The 22,288-nt window shown below is 47.9% G+C and overlaps 2 protein-coding genes across 3 annotated transcripts in view; both read left to right on the forward strand.

Moving 5' to 3' along the window:
- The first annotated feature begins 781 nt into the window (after positions 1-781).
- On the forward strand, positions 782-10,521 carry EIF2B5 (eukaryotic translation initiation factor 2B subunit epsilon). Its single transcript, XM_024768835.1, has 16 exons — positions 782-1,025; positions 2,140-2,264; positions 3,102-3,287; positions 3,379-3,556; positions 4,020-4,100; positions 4,376-4,453; positions 4,977-5,289; positions 6,170-6,315; positions 6,543-6,684; positions 6,810-6,911; positions 7,093-7,200; positions 7,337-7,427; positions 7,732-7,855; positions 8,586-8,711; positions 9,144-9,254; positions 9,430-10,521. Exons 1-16 carry the CDS (start codon positions 810-812, stop codon positions 9,487-9,489), a joined length of 2,187 nt encoding a protein of 728 aa, XP_024624603.1. The 5' UTR covers positions 782-809; the 3' UTR covers positions 9,490-10,521.
- Positions 10,522-15,698: 5,177 nt separating this feature from the next.
- The window catches only part of DVL3 (dishevelled segment polarity protein 3), a 16,525-nt gene continuing 9,935 nt past the window's right edge, over positions 15,699-22,288 (forward strand). Inside the window, exons 1-4 of one of the 2 annotated variants that reach the window (XM_024768031.1) lie at positions 15,699-15,911; positions 21,314-21,383; positions 21,908-22,029; positions 22,150-22,259. In XM_024768031.1, the coding sequence (XP_024623799.1) occupies positions 15,751-15,911; positions 21,314-21,383; positions 21,908-22,029; positions 22,150-22,259 (463 nt within the window). In that variant the 5' untranslated portion in view covers positions 15,699-15,750. The remainder of the gene's footprint in view (positions 15,912-21,313; positions 21,384-21,907; positions 22,030-22,149; positions 22,260-22,288) is intronic. The other variant, XM_024768038.1, reaches the window with a different exon arrangement.

Here is a 22,288-nt window from a genome sequence, read left to right on the forward strand (position 1 = left end):
CCCACCGGCCACAACTACTGAGCTCACGTGCCACTACTGGAGCCCGTGTGCCTAGAGCCCGTGCTCCGCAACAAAAGAAGCCCCCGCTCTCCACAACTACAGAAAGCCGGCGCGCAGTAACGAAGACCCACAGCAGCCAAAAATACATAAATAAAATAAATTTTTTTAAAAAAAGAAATGTTTGTTGAACGAATGGATAAAATGTTCTCTCAGAGACGTGTGACGAACTAAGTGCGATAATGCTTGTATCATTCCCCGCCACGATCAGCGCTTAATAGAGTTACCACTCTCCCTTCTATTCCACGTTCTGTATTTATGTAGACTGTGAGTGCCCTGAGGGGAGGAATGTCTGACTCGGTTCTGAGCTCCCCAGGGTGCCGGGTCACATTAGGTGATGAGAATGAAGACGGAGGACCACAATTTTTAACATGCTTGGAGCGGAGAAGATTACACATCCAGAAAGGATCTGGCCGCTTCGCAGAGACCACGTGTCTCATTATCCACCAAGAATCTCAGCTTGCTCACGAACAAATGACAGCCGATAATACTTGCAGATGGAGTCTGCAGTCCACAGGACCCCAACCCCGGGCGCCTCAACATGCGGCCACCAGCGCCGCAGGGCCCCAGGCCGTGCTTCTTGCTGCTCAGCCTTCAGGCAGGGCTAGGGGAGACGCGTGCGCATTCCTTTCTCCTCAGCTCCTCCCGGCCTCCCTTCGCTAGTGCTTCGCATTTCGAGTGCTGGATCTTTTTGTCCCCTACTGCGTGCCGTGTCAGTTTCCGAGCGGAAGTGGTGACTGTGAGAGAAGAAGATGGCGGCCTCTGTGGTGGCGCCGCCTGGTGTGGTGGTCGGTCGGCCCAACAAGCGCAGCGGCAGCGGGCCGGCAGGCGGTGGCAGCGGCGGCGGCGGTAGCGGCGGTGGAGCAGCCAGAGGGGCGGAGGAGGAACAGCCGCCGCCCCTACAAGCAGTTCTGGTGGCCGACAGCTTCAACCGCCGCTTCTTCCCCATCTCCAAGGACCAGCCTCGGGTGAGCGCCGCGCGCGAAAGCTGCCAGAGGGTCCGGAGGTGGCGGAGCTAGACCAAGTTATCTTTTCGGCTGCCTAGTGAGGCGCGCTCTGGAAGGACTTGTGTCCACTGTCTTTCCCAGAAATCGGGTTTATCTGGTTAGGAGGAAGGCGGAGAGACCGTCTAAAGCCCTGACGACTGCCTGACCAAGTGAGTGGCAGGCAGATTTGGGCACTCGTAATGCTGTCCACCTCAGGTTTGGGAGGCCTGCAGGGGCTAATGAAGAAGCAGTGCTTGTGAGAAGCCTTCACACGGGGATTCAGTGCCTCAAGAGGAGGCTGCGCCGCACTTACGTAGAGGAAAGAAAAATCCTTAGGTGAAAGGGACTGTCACCTCCTTTTGCCTCCAAAAGGGGGGTCGTGTGCCTAAAAAAAGAGCAGGCTGGTCTGATTCCATAGTAACAGCTGTTTTGGATCTCTTATAGTGTGCTTTTTTTCTTTTCAGGTTTTAGTGACAGCTAGTGCTATCTGTCAAAAGGAGAACAGAACAGGTTCAGTGGCTGGTTGCCCGCGTCCCCAGTATTGTCTAGACACTGGGGAACTGGACTGAGCTAGTCCTAGGGATTGCTGGGTCATTCAGCAGTCCCCAGTTCAAAGAAAAGGACTTGCATTCAGTTCAGGAAAAACCTCTTTGACTCACCACTCCCTCTAAATAGTCTAATGGCTGTTTATTTTGTACAGTTGATTTGGATGGCTAGCCCCTGACTCTTAGAAAGGGATCAAGGAAGGAAATTTTATGGGGAAAAAAGCATTAGTGGTACTTAAGCTTCTGGAGATGTAATTGATTTCTATATTATCCTTTGTCAGGGATAGTTTGCTGTTCTATACCGGCTCTGCGTCTGATGCTAAGCAAGTAGATTCCATGCCTACTATATCCCAATTGCAACCCATTAGACTCTGATGTTTAGAGTATGCCATGAACATCAAAGGCAGCAGCCTGATTAGTTTTAAATAGGAAAGATAAAGTAAAAACTAGTGTTTGAAAATACTGATAGAGGAGTGAAAATTGTGGTTGAAATGGGGAAAAGAATGATACTCAGAGGACCCTCATGACTTTTTTTCATCTCCTACCCTCAGGTCCTCTTGCCCCTGGCCAATGTGGCGCTAATTGACTACACTCTGGAATTTCTGACTGCCACAGGTGTACAGGAAACCTTTGTCTTTTGTTGCTGGAAGGCTGCCCAAATCAAGGAACATTTATTGTAAGGCTCTGCAACTTTTCTTTCCATGTTTCACCATTTTTTCCCAGTTTCCTTAGGATGGATATAACTAAATAAGAGGAGATTATGAGGGAGAAAAATTTGTCTGTTTGGATCCCATCATAAGGTCTAAGGGCATTCTCTTCACTTAGGAGGTGAGCAGCTGAAGCCGTGACAAAGATTAAAGAATAGCATTTGGATTTTTTCTGAATCTCACAAAGTTTGTACCCAATGGGTTTTGCTTTTTATTTAGTGGCTCCAATATGCAAGTTACAAGAGTAATATCTTTGTTTTTCCACTGAGCTTCTAAATATTGAGCTCTTCCTCATTTTTGTATTCCTGGTGCCTAGCTTAGTACCACGCACATAGTAAACACGTAACAAATGTTTAGCGAAGTGTTTTTGAAAAAGAGTGAATCTCAGGATTTATGGAAGCTTAGGAAATAAAGACTAGGATGTTAGCATGGTCTCCATCAAACAGCTCCTAAATTTGGTATGAGGTTTAGAAGGAGAAAAGTGGCATGAAATGTGTGTTCCCAGGATACTTTGTATAACCTAAGTCTCAGCGGGATTTTTAGTTCAAATCCATGTTTAGGGACAGGGGTCAGGGTATGGAGAGGAAATAGCCATGTTTCTCTAACCCTTAAAACAAGACTAGTGACAGACTATGCTGAAACCATTAATTATAGTTCATAAACCTCTTTGAATTCAAGGATGCTGACAGGAACCCAGAAAAAGCCATAGCAAAGGAGTGTGAATGTTGAGTGGGGAGAAAAAATAGGGAAGCTCTGCATGATGTTTATGCTTGGTTTACTCATTCCCCTCACCTCCCTTCCTTTAGGAAATCCAAGTGGTGCCGCCCTACATCCCTCAACGTGGTTCGAATAATTACATCAGAGCTATATAGATCACTGGGGGATATTCTCCGTGATGTTGATGCTAAGGCCTTGGTGCGCTCTGACTTCCTTCTAGTGTATGGGGATGTCATCTCAAACATCAATATTACCAGAGCCCTGGAAGAACACAGGTCAGGATGGGAAAACGGTAGAGATGAGGTTTGGGACCAGCAGAGCCCTAAGACTGCTTTTTTGCAACTCTCTCCCTCCTATCGTTTACAGGTTAAGACGGAAGCTGGAAAAAAATGTGTCTGTGATGACGATGATCTTCAAGGAGTCATCCCCCAGCCACCCAACTCGTTGCCATGAGGACAATGTGGTAGTGGCTGTGGATAGTGCCACAAACCGGGTGCTCCATTTCCAGAAGACCCAAGGCCTCCAACGTTTTTCTTTTCCTCTGGTGTGTGGGTATCTGGGGTCCTTGAGGTGGGAAAGTGACAGGCTTCAGCAGGAGAGATGAGTTAAAGTCCTTGTAGGGACTTCCCTGGTGGCACAGTGGTTAAGAATCCACCTGCCAATGCAGGGGACACGGGTTTGAGCCCTGGTCCAGGAAGATCCCACATGTCATGGAGCAACTAAGCCCGTGCACCACAACTACTGAGCCTGCACTCTAGAGCCCGTGAGCCACAACTACTGAGCCCACCCGCTTCAACTACTGAAGCCTGCACGCCTAGAGCCCGTGCTCCACAACAAGAGAAGCCACCACAATGAGAAGCCCGCGCACCGCAACAAAGAGTAGCCCCTGCTTGCCACAAGAGAAAGCCCGCACGCAGCAATGAAGACCCAACTCAGCCAAAAAGAAAATAGATAAATTTATTAAAAAATAATAATAATAATAAAGTCCTTGTAACTTCTTCCCACAGAGCTTGTTCCAGGGCAGTGGAGATGGAGTGGAGATTCGCTATGATTTACTTGATTGTCATATCAGCATCTGCTCTCCTCAGGTGAGCTCCTCAGGGCCAAGGCTGCACATCTAAAGAGTAGAACTCTGAGGGTTTAGTATCACTCCCTTAAAAGGCCAGGGTATATTTCTTCTCCTTCATTCTCTTATCTACAGCAAATAGGTGCTATCATCTTGACCCCAGTATCTTATTGGCAGACTTTTTTGGGATTCTGGCCCATATCCTGCTGTCATAGTGTCTGATAGGTCTCTGGGGGGCTTGTGTTTGCTTCCAGAGAATAGTGCTTAACCTTGGCCCCCTCTGACTTCCCCACACAGGTGGCTCAACTCTTTACAGACAACTTCGACTACCAAACTCGAGATGACTTTGTGCGAGGCCTGTTAGTAAATGAGGAGGTAAGAAAAGGCTCCCAATGCCTCGTTAGAAGAAGGCTGTGATTTTATCTCAATGCTGATAAATTTGGTCCCCCTTTTTTTTCTCTCTCCATTTGCTTTTTTATTCTGCCCATTTTTAGGGCACAGTAGACCCTACTGACACACAAAAGCAAAAGATTCATTTGTGGTTTTTGGCAGATCCCCAATACCATCTGACCACCAGTGACATGCTAAAAACATCTCAAGATCAACAGATTAATTGCTAAAAACATGAACATCCACCATTACACATAATGTGAAAGTTTGTTTTCCCTTGGGCAGGGTTGGGGGAGTTTTGGTCCCCTTCTATGTTTTATTAAACCTTAGGAGAAAGGAAAAGAGCTGGAGAGGAGAGGGAAGCAGTATACAGAGAAAAGTCTCAGGCCACTTGGCTGTGACATTGAGAGGCAGTAGGAAACTTAAGAAAGTTAGAATAGAATTATACCTGGGATGTTCTTTCTCTCTTGCTTGCTTGGGTGACCTCTCTTTTTTTCTCCTCATTCAGATCTTAGGAAACCAGATCCACATGCATGTAACAACTAAGGAATATGGTGCCCGGGTCTCCAACCTACACATGTATGCTGCTATCTGCGCTGATGTCATCCGCCGATGGGTCTACCCTCTCACCCCAGAGGCGAACTTCACTGACAGCACAACCCAAAGCTGCACTCACTCCCGACACAACATCTACCGAGGGCCTGAGGTCAGCCTGGGTCATGGCAGCATACTGGAGGAAAATGTGCTCCTGGGCTCTGGCACTGTCATTGGCAGCAATTGCTCCATCACCAACAGTGTCATTGGCCCCGGCTGTCACATTGGTGAGTACAGGTGGGGAGGTCAAGCTGGCCATCCTAGGAGCAGGAACCTGGGGGAACCCATGTCTCCAGAAAACGATACAGAGGGATAGTCCCAGAGAATAAGGAACTAGAGTGGCTGCCTTAATAAAGGAAGAAATAGGGATGTAAAAACAGTGATACTTTAATTTGTGGCCTGTGAGCCTGTTATTGGGTGACTCTTCACATTTCAGGGTACCCTATATTCACATTCAGGACCAACTGGATAATTAACATGCAATAATAACATCTGTTTAGTGCATTGCAGTTTACAAAGGGCTTCTGCATACATTATTAAAAACCTTGTGAGGTAGGTATTATTTATAGATAAGTTTATAGATAAACAAAAAAGCTGTAAGGTTGTCTCACCCAAGGTCATAGCTAATAAGAGGCAGTGCTGGGACTTGAATCTGAGTGTTCTGATTTTAAGTCCAGTGTCCTTTCTACTCTTAGTAACTTGCTTTGGTTATAAGAAAGTGATGCTTGTAATGGAACCACCCCTTTAAAAGAACAACAATAAGATTCTAATTCTAAAATGTACAAGAAGAGGTGGAATAATTTGGTTCTACTTTTAGGCATGGATTTAATTCTAATAAGGTTCTTGAGCTCAAGGAGTCCCCAGAAATCTTAAGGGTTCTCAGGTTCTTAAGTCCAGTATATAGTCTGTAATTGTTGTAAACCTCGTGGAGGGTAGTCAGGCGTCTCTGGCCCAAGCTTAGGGAGAGGGTATTCCTGGTGAATTGGGGATGGAGTAGCAGAGCTGGGTGGGAGCTGTGCTGATGTCAGTCAGCCCCATTCTCCACACACGGCCCTGGTCTGGAATTAGGGCCCTGGGTGACCAGGAATCCTTCCTGTCCTGAGCCAGGTGATAACGTGGTGCTGGACGAGGCCTTCCTATGGCAGGGCGTCCGAGTGGCTGCTGGAGCACAGATCCGTCAGTCTGTGCTCTGTGACAGTGCTGAGGTCAAGGAAAAAGTTATCCTGAAGCCACGCTGTGTCCTCACTTCCCAGGTAAGACCTGTTCCACACTGCACATAGGCCCCAAGTTGAGTGGTGGTTATGCTGAGCCAGAAAGGGGCCTAAGTCCACCCAGTCCACCCTGAATTGAGAGTCCCAATCCAGTGGTTTCATTTACCTTCTACTTGGCTTGGTAAATAAAAGTCACTCTGATTTTCAGGATGTACTTTTCCCCAACACACTAATCAGTCTGTGCCACCCACTCCTTTTTTCTCCTCCAGGTGGTGGTAGGCCCAGATATCACGCTGCCTGAGGGCTCGGTGATCTCTTTGCACCCTCCCGATGCCGAAGATGATGAGGATGATGGTCAGTTCAGTGATGATTCTGGGGCTGACAAAGAAAAGGAGAAGGTGAAGCTGAAAGGTGTGAGGCTCAGCAGGTGTGGGGCATCTATCTGTGTGTCTCTCTGCCCCATAGAAAAACCAAGGTTCCCCCTAAGGGGTTGGTGCTTCTACTGGGCCTTTGCTAAAGATCCGTGCCTTTTCCAGGTTACAATCCAGCAGAAGTCGGAGTTGCAGGCCAGGGCTACCTCTGGAAAACAGCAGACATGAACATGGAGGAAGAGGAGGAACTACGGCAGAATCTGTGGGGTGAGCTAAGCCTTATTCCTGCCACCCACCCTCTATATCAGATTATTTTGAGGGAAATTGAACTCTTCAGAATCAGACTACTTGTTCATTACTTTATTTATGCAGACTGAGCAGATATATTGCTCTCTGTCAATGGCTCTTTCAGTATTTTTCTCTTTTCTCACCCTTTATGGATTCTCAGGACTCAAAATCAACATGGAAGAAGAGAGCGAAACTGAAAGTGAGCGAAGTATGGATTCTGAAGAGCTAGATAGCCGGGCAGGCTCCCCACAGATGGATGACATCAAAGGTAAGTGGCCAGGGGAGCAGTGTCTGGGACAAAAGAGGAAAGCCTCCAGTTTGGTTGGGCATAAAGTCAGAACTGGATGACTTAAAGCATCCTGGAGTGATATTGGCCCATGAACTTACTCTTGCTTTGATTTTAGTGTTCCAGAATGAAGTCCTGGGAACTCTACAGCGGGGCAAGGAGGAGAACATTTCTTGTGACAATCTAGTCCTAGAGATCAACTCTCTGAAGTAAGAGCAGCTCCTCCTTATTCTCATCTCCTCGGGGTAATCCCAGGCAGGTGTAGGTTCTCTCCTACTTCTTCTCCAAATAGGAACCTGTTCCCTCGACATCCCAACTGGACAAGGCCGGTAGCATTTGGAGCAAGGAGAACATTATGTTTTTGCCTCAGCATAGACTTCCTCCTTCCAAAACCCTCTCTTTCCATGTTGTTCCATCTGACTTTCTCTCCCCCAGTGTCCTGCCAAAGTCATAGTCCTACAGTATGCTGAAAGGGCCAGTGAAGGCCCTGGTGTCACCCCAGTCTCCCCACAGGTACGCCTACAACATAAGCCTGAAGGAGGTGATGCAGGTGCTGAGCCATGTGGTCCTGGAGTTCCCCCTGCAACACGCGGATTCCCCACTCGACCCAAACCGCTACTGTGCCCTGCTGATTCCCGTAAGCAAAGATTGGGGCTGGGTACAAGGGATTGGGTGGAGACAGCTATACATCCTTACTGGGCTTGACTTTAAAGGAAGTCAGGAGTAGAGGGTCTTGTGAGATATATGTTACTTGTGGTTCCTTTCTCCTTGCCTCTGGACACAGATTAGGTTCTAGAGCAGGTTTGGCTGGTCCAGGGGAGTCAAGTTAGGTTCAATACTGAGTGGCCTTTGAGATTGCAGTATTCAGACAGTACTAGACCCCAAAGGTATACCCAGAATAGACCTGGACTGTCATATTGTCTGACTGAAAATGATTTGACCCAGAATGAGGTGAACCTTTAGGCTGGAAACAGGTATTCTGAGGGAGCCTGCAGCATCTGACCCCCTTCACCTTCCCTAGGAAATTTCTTTTTCCCCATTCCTGACTGCCAGCACTCCCAAGTCCCTCTGACATAATTCCACAGGACCTGTATCATCTCCCTCTTGTCTTTTTTTTTTTTTTTTTTTTTTTTTTTTTTTAAATTTTTAAATTTTTGACCTTGCCATGTGACTTGCAGGATCTCAGTTCCCCAGCCAGGGATTGAACCTGGGCCATGGCAGTGAAAGTGCCGAAATCTAACCACTAGACTACCAGGGAACTCCCCATCTTGTCTTGAAAGACCCATGTTATCAATATTGATTTTCTTTGCTGTCCAGGTGTACGTGCATGCTCAGGAATATATTGCAACTTCTCCTTTCTTCCACAGTTGCTCAAGACCTGGAGCCCTGTTTTTAGGAACTACATGAAGCGTGCAGCTGATCATTTGGAAGCACTGGCAGCCATTGAGGACTTCTTCCTGGAGCATGAAGCCCTTAGTACTTCCATGGCCAAGGTGAATACCACGTCAAGCCCCACAGTCCTGCTTTTACTTTGAAACAGGCCTTGGTGACCTCCGTGGAGACACAAAATAGACTGACATGAATCCGTATGGAGTTTGGTTAACAGCTTCATCCACCCCTAGTGTTGTGCTTATTGCTGGGATAGTACAGCTTGGAGCCAAACTAGTAAGGCAACCATTTGGAGGTTACCCTGGGAATGTGCAAAGCACTACCCAGCAATAGTTCCAGAAGTCAAACCTGTCCCAGTATCAGAGTGAAGAGCTCATTCTTACCTGTTTTGGAGGAGGCTGCTCCGTGTGTAGAAGGAGGCTGAGGGCCTGGTAGAGAGGCACTAGATCTTGCCTCCTCTTCCTCTGTTATCCATTATGTCTCGCTGAACCCTGCAAGGCCCTTGAGATCTCATCTCCTCTGCTGGCCTTCTGCAGGTACTGATGGCTTTCTACCAGCTGGAGATCCTGGCTGAGGAAACAATCCTGAGCTGGTTCAGCCAAAGGGATACAACTGACAAGGGCCGGCAGTTGCGCAAGAACCAGCAGGTAAGTCAGGCTGCCTTCCTGTCACTGCAGTGGTTGCCTGGCTCCCTGGCTCCTGGCCTTAGACTCCAGGTGGTTGGTCCCTGGGACTCTGGTTGTTAGAGCTGTTTATCTGCTAAGGAGAAAAGGAGGGTTATGTGCCCCTCCCTCAGTAGCTCTCCGCTCTGCTTCCTTACAGCTGCAGAGGTTCATCCAGTGGCTAAAAGAGGCAGAAGAGGAGTCATCTGAAGATGACTGAAGTCGCACTACCTGCTCCTGTGGGTGTGGTTGATTGCCCTCCTGGTTTCTGGGCCAGGGCAAGTGAGAGGCTAGTTGCAGAAGGATGAGTGACCACCATCTGAGCTGAGACTTAAAGGAGCAGAGGCTGGAGCTACAGTATTCTTCCCACCGCCAGCAGCCATGTGCCTCCCATCCTGACTGGGGAGTTGAGATGAGGGAAGTTGGGCTGGATAACAACTCTGCCTAAGGAGGAGCTAGGCAGGCCCTGCAGTTAGAGGAAGGCCAGAAGAACAGCTTTGTGCTCTGGTTTCCCCTCAGGGAACAGCAGAGAGCAGTTGGCCCTCTCTGTTGCTTGTATTTGTTAATATTAAAAAACAGAGAGAGGGGTATATTTGGTTTCTCTCCAACTCTGACTGATCAGCAGTTGAAGTAGGTCAACAAAGAGTTCTCAACCTCTGATGTGGTAGCCTTTCTTAACACCTGGTGGAGAGGGAGAAGAGGGGTGTTATGGCCACTAGGTGGGACTGTGGTGCCTCGCTAGTTGACCATTGCCATGGCCGTGGTGGTAGAGGGTCTAGATTCTTTTCCAGACTTTGTGGGCCAATTTGTGGTCCTGGAGTGGTGTGCCTGAACCTAGTTCTGTAGAGAGTCCTAGTCCGAACACTTTTCTGTCAGAGGGTGATGATGCCAAGCATATGTGAAGTCCATTAACCACTGCCAGTCTGTCACATGCTCGGTCCATTTGATCCAGTACTACTGTCAGAGAAGCTGGGCTACTTTTCATCTTATAGATAAGGGAATTTGCTCAAGGTCTCATGACTCTTGAGGGGTAAAGCTAAGGACTTGAGCCTCATAATCCAGAATTCTTTTTCCTTCAGCATATTCAATGTCTCAGTGAAGGGAAATTGCCCCCAGAGGCAAATACAACCCCAAGCCAGCAATGGATATCCTAAGAACAGAGGAAGAACCTGTGAAATGGGCTGTCCCCTAATATTGAGAGAGTATCTACTGCATGACAGACATTTGTTTTTTATATACATTTATTTATTTATTTTTGGCTGCATCGGGTCTTAGTTGCGGCATGCAGGATCTTTCATTGCGGCGTGCGGGCTTCTCTCTAGTTGTGGCATGTGGGTTTCTTCTCTTTCTAGTTGTGGTGCGGGCTCCACAGCACGTGGGCTCTCTACTTGAGGAACACGGGCTCAGTAGTTGTGGCACACAGGCTTAGTTGCCCCGAGGCATGTGGGATCTTAGTTCCCTGACCAGGGATCAAACCTGCATCCCCTGCATCGGAAGGCAGATTCTTTACCACTGGACCACCAGGGAAAGTCCCCAGTCATTTTGCTAAATACTTTTCATGTGTTATTTTAGTTAACCTTCACATCAGCCCTATGAAGTAGGTCTTATCCCCATTTTCAGATGAAGAGGCTGAAGTTCATAGAGGTCCTGTAACTAGTAATTGATAGAGCAAGGATTTGTTATTGGACTCTAGAGCTGGAATTTGTCACCTGTATTGTCTCCTTTAACCTCAAACATGAGACAGGCCCTTCTATCTCACCTTTTTGAGCTCTTTGTTGCTTTCCTATAAACCTTACTCTGTTAACACTTAAACTGTAGCAGATGTCTTTGGTAACAAGTGGCCCTCCTGGACATCACAGGTAAAATGGTTGCCTTTTCTTCATTTCAGTTGGGTGGAGAGGAGTAAGATGAGGAAGGGGATACTGAACTGTACTAAGGGGTATTAAGGGGCATTACTCAGTATTTCTAAAGAGGGAAAAACAGGCTGGCCAGGGTTTGACTTAATTTACTTTTCTTATTCAGTAAATTTCAGTTTCTTCTTTGTCAAATACAGGACCTAGTGACTAGAGAGCATATGAAGGTTATGGCATGGACCTAATAGGGGCAGTTAAATACAAGCAACTGTAGGGTACCTCTGATTTATACCTGATGGGTGGCAGAGATCAGAAGTGGCCTATAGAACTTTTTAGGAGGAAAATATTCCTTCTAGTTGCAGTGATTAGGGAAGGCTTACAGGATTGTGACACTTGAGTGGCCTAAAAAATAGAAAGGATAGAGGGAACATTATGAGCAAAGCAAAGGGTTTCCATTTAAATATGGCAGATTAAACACATGGGCTTTGGGGACTTCTCTGGCGGTCCAGTGGTTAAGACACCGTGCTTCCACTGCAGGGGGCATGAGTTTGATCCCTGGTCCTGGTCAGGGAACTAAGATCCCTTGTGCTGTGGAGCGGCCAAAAAAAAAAAAAGAAAAAACTCATGAGCTTTTTACACCAAAACCACTTTCAAATGGTAACAAAGGAATTCTTCAAAAAAGGCACGTGACTCAATGATAAGGAAAACAGAAGGTGACAACAATGAATGAGAGACATCAACATTTTGGGGAAAAAAATAAATGGAAGGGTGAAAGTTGACCTAGCAGAGCAGAATGAGATGGGCTCTACCTGCTGAGGTGGTTATTAACAAGAAGCAAACCAGTGTGCCCTTCTGAACCCAGAGAAGGCTCAGCAGAGGGGTTAAGGATTGGGTCCTGAGAACTGGGGGTGGAATGGAGAAGAATCAGACAAAGATCTGTATGAGAAAAAGCTCCCCCAGGTCCCCACTTCATCTGATCCAACCAAGTGATTACCCCTACTTCTCCTCTGCAGGAAATGGGAGATTTAGTCTGGAGAAATGGTGGGGAGGAATTTTCAGAGAAATGTCTGTGAAGGTTTCCTAAACCCAAAGGTCATGAGTTTCTACACTGACAAGAGCCCATGAGTGCCCAGCATAATGAACAAAGTAACACCATGAAATTTCAGAACCTCAAGGAAAATAAATCTTTAGAACCTCTGGATTCGGTAGGAGAGGTGGTAGGGATGGGATTGAGGGGCTAGATTGAAAATGAGGGATTAAATGAAAGTATATGAGTGGTAGGGCTCTGAATGTCAGCACACACTGGCTTATACCTCCTGGCCAAAACTAACTAAACAATTGCAGACCAAAGGCCTACAAATACTTAGAATTTTGTTTCAAAACAAAAAAAAGCCATCTTCTTCTGCTCACCGTACACTGAACACTGAAGCCTGTTAGCCTGCATACATGGACAGAACTTCCAAACAGATTTTTAGTATCTCACTCTTACATATGAATAGACTGTTAAAGGCCACCAAACATTTGAAGAAACTTCCAACCTATGAAAGGCAGAGACCAAAACAACCAGAAAATTGAAACCAAGGAAACTGACAAAGTAGGGAGCTTTTCGAAAACTTTAGGGGAGGAAATGGCTATAATTCTCAAAACTCAGGGAAAATATTGTGTCTATGAATAAAGTGCTATGAAAAGAATTGGAGAACAAAAGAGCTCTTAGAAATTAAAAAACTATATGAATTTTCTTTTCCTACTGAGAACTGGAGGACTACAGAACCAAATAGGGAAATTATATGTCCATCCTTATATACTTATTGAATTTTTAATTGTGAATATTTTACCTATACAGTTGGATAGGGGAAAGTTTGGAAGTAATGTTAAAATCTTACAAAAAGGTGAAATCATTTGAAAATAAAATGAAATGGATGATGAAGGAGAAAAAGATAAAAGGATCAATCCAGAAGGTACAACATCTAACAGGAGTTGCAGAAAAAGGAAAAATGGTAGTGATGTTATTATATAATTCAAGAAAATATTGTTGAATTTCTAGATGGGTAGGGCTCGCCCAATGCCTTAGCACAGTGAATGAGCACCAAGGCCACATCAAGAAATTTGAGAACCTCAGGGATAAATAGAACTTCCTAAAGACTTAAAAAGAGTTAAAAACAAGTGCCTAGGAAAGAGATCAAACTGATCACTAAATAGCAACGCTGGAAGCTAGAAGACAATGGAGTGATGCTTTCAGAATTCTGAAGGAGAATTACTTTCAACTCAGAATCATACTTTCATCTTTTCAAGTTTCTCCCCAAATTTAAAAATTTTTTTCAAAACAAAACTTTTTATTGAAGTATAGTGGATTTACAATGCTGTGTTAGTTTCAGGTGTACAGCAAAGTGATTCAGTTTTATATCAATATATACTTTTTTCAGATTCTTTTCCATTATAGTTACCCCCCACCACAAGTTTTTATTTCCCATGCTTTCAAGGGGAACTACCAAAGGATGTGCTTTACTAAACAAAGGAGTAAAGTATCCAAGAAACTGGGATCCAACACAGATGAGAGGTAAAGGGAGTTCTGAGAATGATGCAGAGAAGTCCCAGGATGACAGCTGTTCACAGGCTGAGACAGCCAGCAGTGCAGACCAGAGCAATGGAATGGAAGCCCCCAGAAAAGAAAACGGATTATCTAATACATTGGGCTGAATGAATAAAATATGAATTGAGAACCTATTAGAGTATGTGGAAAGATTTAATGATAGGTACACTATAGAAAAAAAAAATGAAAAAGCAAGGCAGTGATTAATGCTGGGACTTCCTGGTGGCGCAGTTGTTAAGAATCCACCTGCCAGTGCAGGGACACGGGTTTGAGCCCTGGTCCAGGAAGATCCCACATGCCGCAGAGCAACTAAGCGTGTGCGCCGCAACTACTGAGCCTGCGCTCTAGAGCCCACGAGTCACAACTACTGAAGCCCACGCGCCTAGAGCCCGTGCTCTGCAACGAGAAGCCACCGCAGTGAGAAGCCCACACACTGCAACGAAGAGTAGCCCCAACTCGCAGCAACTAGGGAAAGACCGCACGCGGCAACGAAGACCCAATGGAGCCAAAAATTAATTTTTTTAAAAAATGATTATGCCAGGAGGAAAAGTTGTAAAGGAAGCATTTATTCATAGTTAAATGTCAATACTATATTATAAGTAATATAAGTACTGTATTATCTTAACCAAAAAATGTGATCTTATCATTTTAAGAGGTTAGGGGGAGGTGGAAGAAAGGTAAATCCATCAATCAAAATTGGAAATCAATAAGTAATGTGTAGAATGCATATATCAAGAAATAATATGAGCTAAAAAAAGGTACACTGGGGTGGGGGTGGGGAGGGAAATGAGACAGGACTGCTGTAAGGTTTCTTAATATTTGTCTATGCACACATATTACTTTGATGAAATTTTAAAGTAGAGGGAAAGGTATGAAATAAAAATATACAAGGTGTGTGCAGGGCCTGGCAAGTAGGTTGAATTGCTTAAGTCAAAACTAGTCAGGATATAATGAAAAAAAGGCTGTAAAGGTAGGTAGAGGTTAGATTATGGAGAGCTTTGAATATCATGCTAAGGATATTTGGAAGGCATTGCGGAATGTGGAGAGGTTTCTGAGTTGAAGAGGTGTCTGAAAGAGGTCCTTCATCTTGAAATGCTAATTTGGCAACAGTATACAAAATGGAGTGGGAGAAGCCCGTATTTGTTACTGTGGCCTAAAAGGACCTATGTGGTCTGGTCCCAGTCTACCTTTACAGCCTCATCTACCACTATCATTGTAGTCACAATGGCCTTCTTTTTGTTCCTCAAATTTGGCAAGTTTATTCTTGCCTTGGGCCTTTATACTTCACTGTGCCCTCTGCCTAGAATGCTCTTCCCCCAGACCAGACCTTCTTATAGCTGCTTCCTCATTAGTTCTAGGTCTTAACTCAAATGGAAGAGGCCTTCTCTGACCACCCATATTACTCTTTCCCCTGTTATAGTTCTGGCTTGAGACTTCATGTCCCAGTCTCACACGCATCTTCATTCCTGTACTCATTCTGCATTCAACCCATTTATTAAACCACTGCTTTACACCTAGGTACTGAAGTTATAAGAAGGAATCAACTCGATCTTGTTCTGACCTTAAGGAGTTGTTTGGTAGACTCAGTGATAGCAGCTGTGCTTCTCAACAGACCCTAAAAGGCCATGTCGAGGTCCCTTTTCTCCAGCGATACATGGTCAAAACCGCGCCCCCCGTCCCTTCTCAGAAAGCAAAGCGACCCCTACATTACATCCCTCCCCAGCTGTAGAGAAGCAGCCGATCCCCCTTGGGTCCAGAGCCAGGGCCTTGAAGAGTCCGGGAACGTGGGCTGGAGAGATCTGCCCTTCCATCCTTGGGAGCGTAGGCGACCGCCGCCACGCTCCCCTCTGGGCCTGGGACCAGCGCGCAGGAGCTGAGCACCGCAGGGTGGCTGGGCGGGGTGTCTGCGGGGTACGGCCGAGGGCCAGGCCATCTGCCGCGCGGCCAGCGCGGCTCGGCTGCAGCCGGGGGTGGGCCCGCGCCAGGCCCCGCCGCCCGAGCAGGCAGCGCGCGGGCCGCCGGGCCCGAGGCCGGAGCCATGGGCGAGACCAAGATCATCTACCACCTGGACGGGCAGGAGACGCCGTACCTGGTGAAGCTGCCCCTGCCCGCCGAGCGCGTCACCTTGGCGGACTTTAAGGGCGTTCTGCAGCGACCCAGCTATAAGTTCTTCTTCAAGTCTATGGACGACGATTTCGGGTGAGGATGGCCCCGCCTCGCCTCCGGGGGACCCCGGCCCCTCCGGCTTCTAGGGGCCCACTCGGCCAGTTCGGACTCCCCTTGCTACACTGGCTTCTACCCCTACTCTGGATTCTAGGGGCGACTCGGCCATTTGGTCCCCACTGGCTTTTTCAGAGGCTGGAGTTCCAGCCCCTCTAGGGACTCTCCTTTCCCCTCTTGTGGGGGACCTTGGTCCCCTCGTTTAAGGGGACGTCCAACTCCCTAAGAGCAGTCAGTTCCAGCGCAGTCAAGCCCCCTCACCTCCTCAGAGACCAGTGGCCCACACAGACACACCTTCCCCCCCTCCACCCGTTCCAGAGCACAGTTCCCAACCCTCCTCCTGCCAACAGAGCCACCTTTCTAGCAGAGACTTCGGGTGTTCGGCACTCGGCCTTCGCCTTCTCCATCTTTTCAGCTCCACAACTCAGAGCCATATTTGGAATATGGAGCATCTAAGGGCTCTGCTGTGGGACTTTGCACTGGCTGGGGGGTGCTCAGGCTGTAAGCTAAGGCCTGCAGCTCTGATGTTTACTTAGCTGTCTCCCCTGTCCCTTGTGGGCTGTTGGGGATGTTGTCAGGGAGCAGAGCACCTCACCCCTGAGGAGGATTCCCCACTAGCCCAGGTGCAGAGTCCCTCACAGAACTGGGGCCTCTTAATGGGAGGGCCAGGAAGGGTCTCTTGGTGTTCCTCCTCCCCTCCCTGGAGGGGTCTTATCCACCCAGCTGCAGGGCTTTGGACGGGCGGAGTTTTGGAAGCAGTGACTTCCCCTTTAAGAGGGGATGGAATGTTGGAGCCGGAAGGTTCTGTAGCAGCTGGCCTGGGAGGGGGAGCCTGGTGGATCCCCTCACCGCCCCCCCCAACTCCCAGGGGACTGGGGGAGGGGGAGGCCCCCCACACTAGCCTGCCCCTCACTAACTGGGCACTGGGCCTGGAGGCCTGCGGGGAAGGCCTTCCCGGGCCCTCCCGGCCTAAAGGCCGCCTCTCCAGCCTAGCCTGAGGCCTACGCTGCTCTTTAGAGCAGAGGCCCAGAGCTGAGTGAGGGGAGAAATTCTTCTCCCCCGTGTTCATCAGCCTGGCTTCTCTCCAAGGACCCCGGCGCTCCTGGCTCTGGGACGCTAGCACCTTTTCTGTCTTCTGCATGTTTTGCTGTCACATTTCCCCTTGGAACTCAGGGTTTGTTGAGCCCAAGAGCTCATATGTGTGAAAGTGCTTTGTACAGTGGGAAGTGCTATGCGGCTTCTATTCTTGTTTCTGTTGTTGTTCCTGCCTTGGGGTTGGGTACTCCTAGTGTAGTAATGATTGTCTGGCTTCAGTCCAGAGACAGAGACCCCTGATTGGAAGATGCTGAAGAGGGATCCATCTGCAAGGGGTGGGAGTGAGGTGGGCAGATGCCTTGGTCTGATAAAGGAAGAATGGAGTTAGAAGAGACCAAGATACTGCCTCAGCGTATGGGATAGGGGAAAATCAGCTGCATTTCAGTACGCTGGGGCCACCCTGGGGTCAGGTGCCTTGAGGGACTGGGTTAGACCTGTGTCTCCACCGCCCACTCATCCCAGAGTCTACTGGGCCTAGCCCCCACCTCCTAAACCTAGATCTCTGTGGGCTGCCTCCCACTCTCCCCAGGCTGCTGTCAAGCCAGGCCTAACCCCCATTATATCCGCTCACTGTTGACTTAATATTGTTCTTTAAATCCACTGTCAGCCCACTCACGCTTTCTTAGTTTGACCTAGTCAATAATATGAAACCACAGGTCTGACATTCTATTTATATTTCTTTCTAAAATATGTTAAAAATAAATGTTTAACTCTCGAATTAAACATTCATTCAGATACACCTGAAGCCATCTTGCATTCATCAGTGGTACTGGAACTTGAACCATCTTTTGCAAAATATTAGAGTAGGCCATTTTAGCGGGGTTGCGAACTATGGTAAAAATGAAGTGGAGGAGATTGATTTTGTTTTTATTTCTAGAAGGATTAATGATCAGGAGACCTGGTAGGGCTGTCTTGTCACAGAGGACGAACAACTGAGGAATATATATTTATATATGTATTTCATTTATTTATCAAACTCTTTTTATGGTGCTTACAGTGTGCAGACACTGATCTAAATGACTTTCAAATCTTTAGTCATTCAATGCTCTTTACAGTCCTGTGGAATAGGTAGTAATATCTCCAGTTTATAGATGAGGAAACTAGAGCACAGAAAACTTAAGTAACTTACTTAGCCAAGGTCACACAGCTAATAAGTGGCAGAGCTTATTAGGAACCTGGTTCCAAAGTCTAAGGCATTAATCACACAATTGTAGGTATTATCATCATCATTTAACAGGTGCATCCTCTCTGAGGGAGATGCTGAGCCTTGGCAAACTGTATAGGTGATAGGGCTGCCCCTTATCCCAGCCCCATGAGACGGAGGTCTGGCAGGGGCCAGCAACCTCTGCTGACAAATGGGAAAGTGGGTCAGAGGAGGAAGGCTGCCATCTCCTCCAGCTTTCCAGGCTCTCCCTCTGGGGTTCTGGTGTGTAAGACTTGAGGATTCCCAACTCCCATCTGGTCTCCAGAAGTATTTGTCAAGCTCAGGGTAGGTCCAGCCCTCTTAAATTATTTGGGATATAGAAGAAGAATTAAACATTTTCAGCACTGAGGGGATAGTGGGTGGAAGAACAAGGTACCACCATTTGAGGGGCCTTGAGCCATGGGAGGAATAACGTGGGAAGTCAGGCCACTAACTGTTTTGCTCCCCGCTCCATGTCACACACTAGCCTGTCTCTGGGCCTTCTACCTGGAGTACTTCTTTTCCCTTGTCTTCTCCAGGTCCAAATTCTCCTTTCCTCTGGGTTGCACTTTTAAAGCTATGGCACTTATTCCTATTTATCCTTATACCTACCCAGCTCCTAGCCAGGACCTAACACTAAATAATACTCAGTAGATGTCTGTCCAGTGAACACATCTGCTGCTCTTACAGCTCTGATCACTTCCCACTTGCAATATACTCATGTGAACTATGCATTGGACAGTAACCTCCAAGGACAAGACAGGCTCCAGGTCTAATGCTTCTTGAGATCCATGCAATGGCAAGCACAAAACTTAAAGCCCACTGGGCTCTTGGCAAAGGCTTTTTAATTGAATGAACAAGGAGTGATAAGCAGATTTATTTGGCCCCTGCCCTTCGAAACTTACACCTAGTTAGAAAGAGGGTATGGATCCCGCAAAACATTGACAAAGTTAGTAACTAGTTTTTAGTGTATGCCTGGACCATGCCAGGCACTTACAAATCTCACTTACCAGGATGAGACAAAGGCTTGGAAAAGTCAAGAAATCTCTCTAAGATAGGAGGGCTGATAAGTAGCAGAATTGGAATTTGAACCCAGATTTGTCCGACTCCACTTGGGGTGTGTGTGTGTATGTGAGTGCATAAATGCTGCAGAACCCTGAGCCATTCAGCTCCACAGAGGGAAGGGGAGGCCTGTCTGAGGTCCCCCAAGGCTCCCGAAGGTCAGCTGATCATTGTGAGTCAGCAGAGCCTTGGTGACCTGTCGGTGACCCCCAGAAAGAGAGGAAACATCTGTAGTGCTGAGCTGTGTGGTGGGGCCTCAGCAGCAGTTTCCCACCACAGGGCTGCTGAGACCCTCTCCAAAGCAGATCACAGTCCCTGCCACGTGACCCACATACCTCCTTTTAATTTGAGCCCCAGTTCCCATGGGGGCTGCGAGCTTGGGGTGCCCTGTGGTCAGACTGGCTGGTGGGTCTGAGCTATCTCTGTGTCCCTGTTTTCTAGCTTGTTCTGTCTCCAGGCTTTCTGCCATGGTGGGCCTGAGCAGGATGATTTGAGCTGCTTTCCTGGGGTTGCTGTGGGGTTGGAAACAGTGGAGGAGCCAAAGCTGAAGGGGAGGGAGGAGGGCAGACTCAGCCTTCGAACTTGGCTGTGAGTCCAAGAATGTGAGCATCACAAGAAGCCAAGCACGTCCCAAGCTCTGGGCAGGAGCTGCTTTAAGAAAAAGGGAGGACTGGGCTTCCCAGCCTCCTTCCTTGCTGTCTTCCCTCTCTGCTCATAACTCCAGGCATGTGTCTTCCTCTTGCCCCTGATCACAGCTTTCTAGCTCTGTGCTCCTGGGGTATTTGATCAGTCTGGGGGTGCAGGCCTCAAGCTTTTCTATCTCCTTTCCTGGCCCCATATTGTAGTTGTGGTCTGACTTCTTGCCTCACTGCATGCCCCAGGCCAAACTACATGCCTGAGACTACATCCTACCCTTCCCCCATCCGCCACCCCATGTCCCACATCACTGTCTCCCACACCGTCACCCTCCACACAGACCCACATCACCTCTCTCACTGTACGGGAAAGAATGTGAAATACCATGGAAAGAATATGGGGTTTGGAGTCAGACGAGCTTGGGGTGGAATTCCAGCTCTGACATCTAGCTCTGTGACCTTGAACAAGTTACTGATTGTTTCTCAGTTTCCTTATTCATAAAATCAGGATCATATGGTCTATACAATGAGGCTGATGTGAAGATTATACATTCTAACTATAGGGAGATAAGATGGTATAATAGGTAAGAATAAAGGCTTTGGAATCAGGCTGACCAGGATTCAAATTCCATCTCTTCACTTATTAATCGTGTGACTGTAGGTAAATTTCTGAACCTACTGAGCCTTGGTTTCCCCATCTGTATCTATTTTATAACATTACTATGAATGTTAAACGAAGTGATACAAGTAAAGTACTTAGCTTTGTGCTTGGCCTATAATATTGGGTTGGCCAAAAAGTTCCTTGGGGTTTTTCCATAAGATGTTACAGAAAAATCCGAACGCACTTTTTGGCCAACCCAATACACGCTCAATATATGAGAGCAGTTGTTACTAATGTCATAGTGGCAGTAGAGGATGTTTGGTAAATGCCTTCTCCCCTTCTCTTTCCTAATTTCCTTAAATTCCTCATCCACATCTCCCAGAAGAATATTAGGATTCCCAAATGAGAAGGGAAGAACAGTGATACGGGTGTGCTTTTTCCTAGTTTAGGGTCAGAGGGAAAGATAAAGTCCAGCCCAGGAGAGCCATTGTTAGGATGGGTACAGCTCTCGAGATTCTAGGGGGCGACTGCACTCACTGGGGACAGTGATTTGTCGTGTAATTTGCAATCACCTGATGACCAAGAGGATGCCCCAGGAAGGCAGATGGCCTGGGCATGGCTGGTGTCTTCCTGGTGGTGACAAAGAGCTGTCCCTGGTCAGCCCATCCCTGCTCCCATTTGAACAGGCTTATGCTGGTGGTTTGATTCCCAGTTTAGGGTAGAGGAGCCCCTGAGAGTTGGGGTTGTGAGGATGCCTCCGATTCCACCTCAGAAAGCTCGCTCTGACACCCACCTTTCCCTGCAGAGTGGTGAAGGAGGAGATCTCGGACGACAATGCCAAGCTGCCCTGCTTCAATGGCCGGGTGGTGTCCTGGGTAAGGAGCCCCCCTCAGCCCTCTCCACCTGCATTCCTGCAGTGGGCTGGATGGAGGAAAGGCATTGCTGAGACTGTGGTTTTATGCTTCAGTATCTGAATATTCCTTGAGTTTTCTAACTGAACTGACTCTCACCCCAGATTCTATAGCTTTGGTGAAAAGTGAGGGAGTGGTGAGAAGGGGGAAAAGAGAGACAGAAATACACGTTGGAGACAAAAACGTCTCCTATGTCCTCTGAGGTACTTTGCCTCAGGTTCCCTTCTGTCACTTGCTGACCTCTACCTTGGACCTCTGACTCTTGTTCTCTGCCCCCATCCCACTTCACCAACCCATGCCTCCCAGCCTCCTCATCAACCCAGCAGTGGGTCCATTCCTCATCTCAGCTCACCTAACACAGTCCTGTTTCTTCTCCCTGCATGTCCCTTGCTTCATTCTCCCCAAGTCTCATGCCCTGCCAGAAGCCAACTATCCCCTTTTCCCTGGGGCCCCTGTGCCCTACTATCCATGCATTTTCTCCCCATCAGCTGGTGTCGGCTGAGGGCTCACACCCAGAGCCAGCTCCCTTCTGTGCTGACAACCCATCGGAACTGCCACCGCCCATGGAGCGCACAGGAGGCATTGGGGACTCCCGGCCCCCATCCTTCCAGTGAGTGTGACCTGAGGGTGGGGAGGGCCCATGGGGGAGGTCTGCGTCAACTCAGCTCAGGGCTGGGGGAGGGAGCCCCCAGCCTGCCCCCTCCCCCACCAAGTCCTCTCTTCCCTGCAGCCCTCATGCTGGTGGAGGCAGCCAGGAGAACCTGGACAATGACACAGAGACTGACTCCTTGGTGTCTGCCCAGCGAGAGCGGCCACGACGGAGGGATGGCCCAGAGCACAGTGCGTCTTCCCTGAACAGACACCTTCCC

Source organism: Neophocaena asiaeorientalis, unplaced genomic scaffold (assembly GCF_003031525.2).
Source record: "Neophocaena asiaeorientalis asiaeorientalis breed wild unplaced genomic scaffold, Neophocaena_asiaeorientalis_V1.1 scaffold225, whole genome shotgun sequence".
Classification (NCBI taxonomy): domain Eukaryota; kingdom Metazoa; phylum Chordata; class Mammalia; order Artiodactyla; family Phocoenidae; genus Neophocaena; species Neophocaena asiaeorientalis.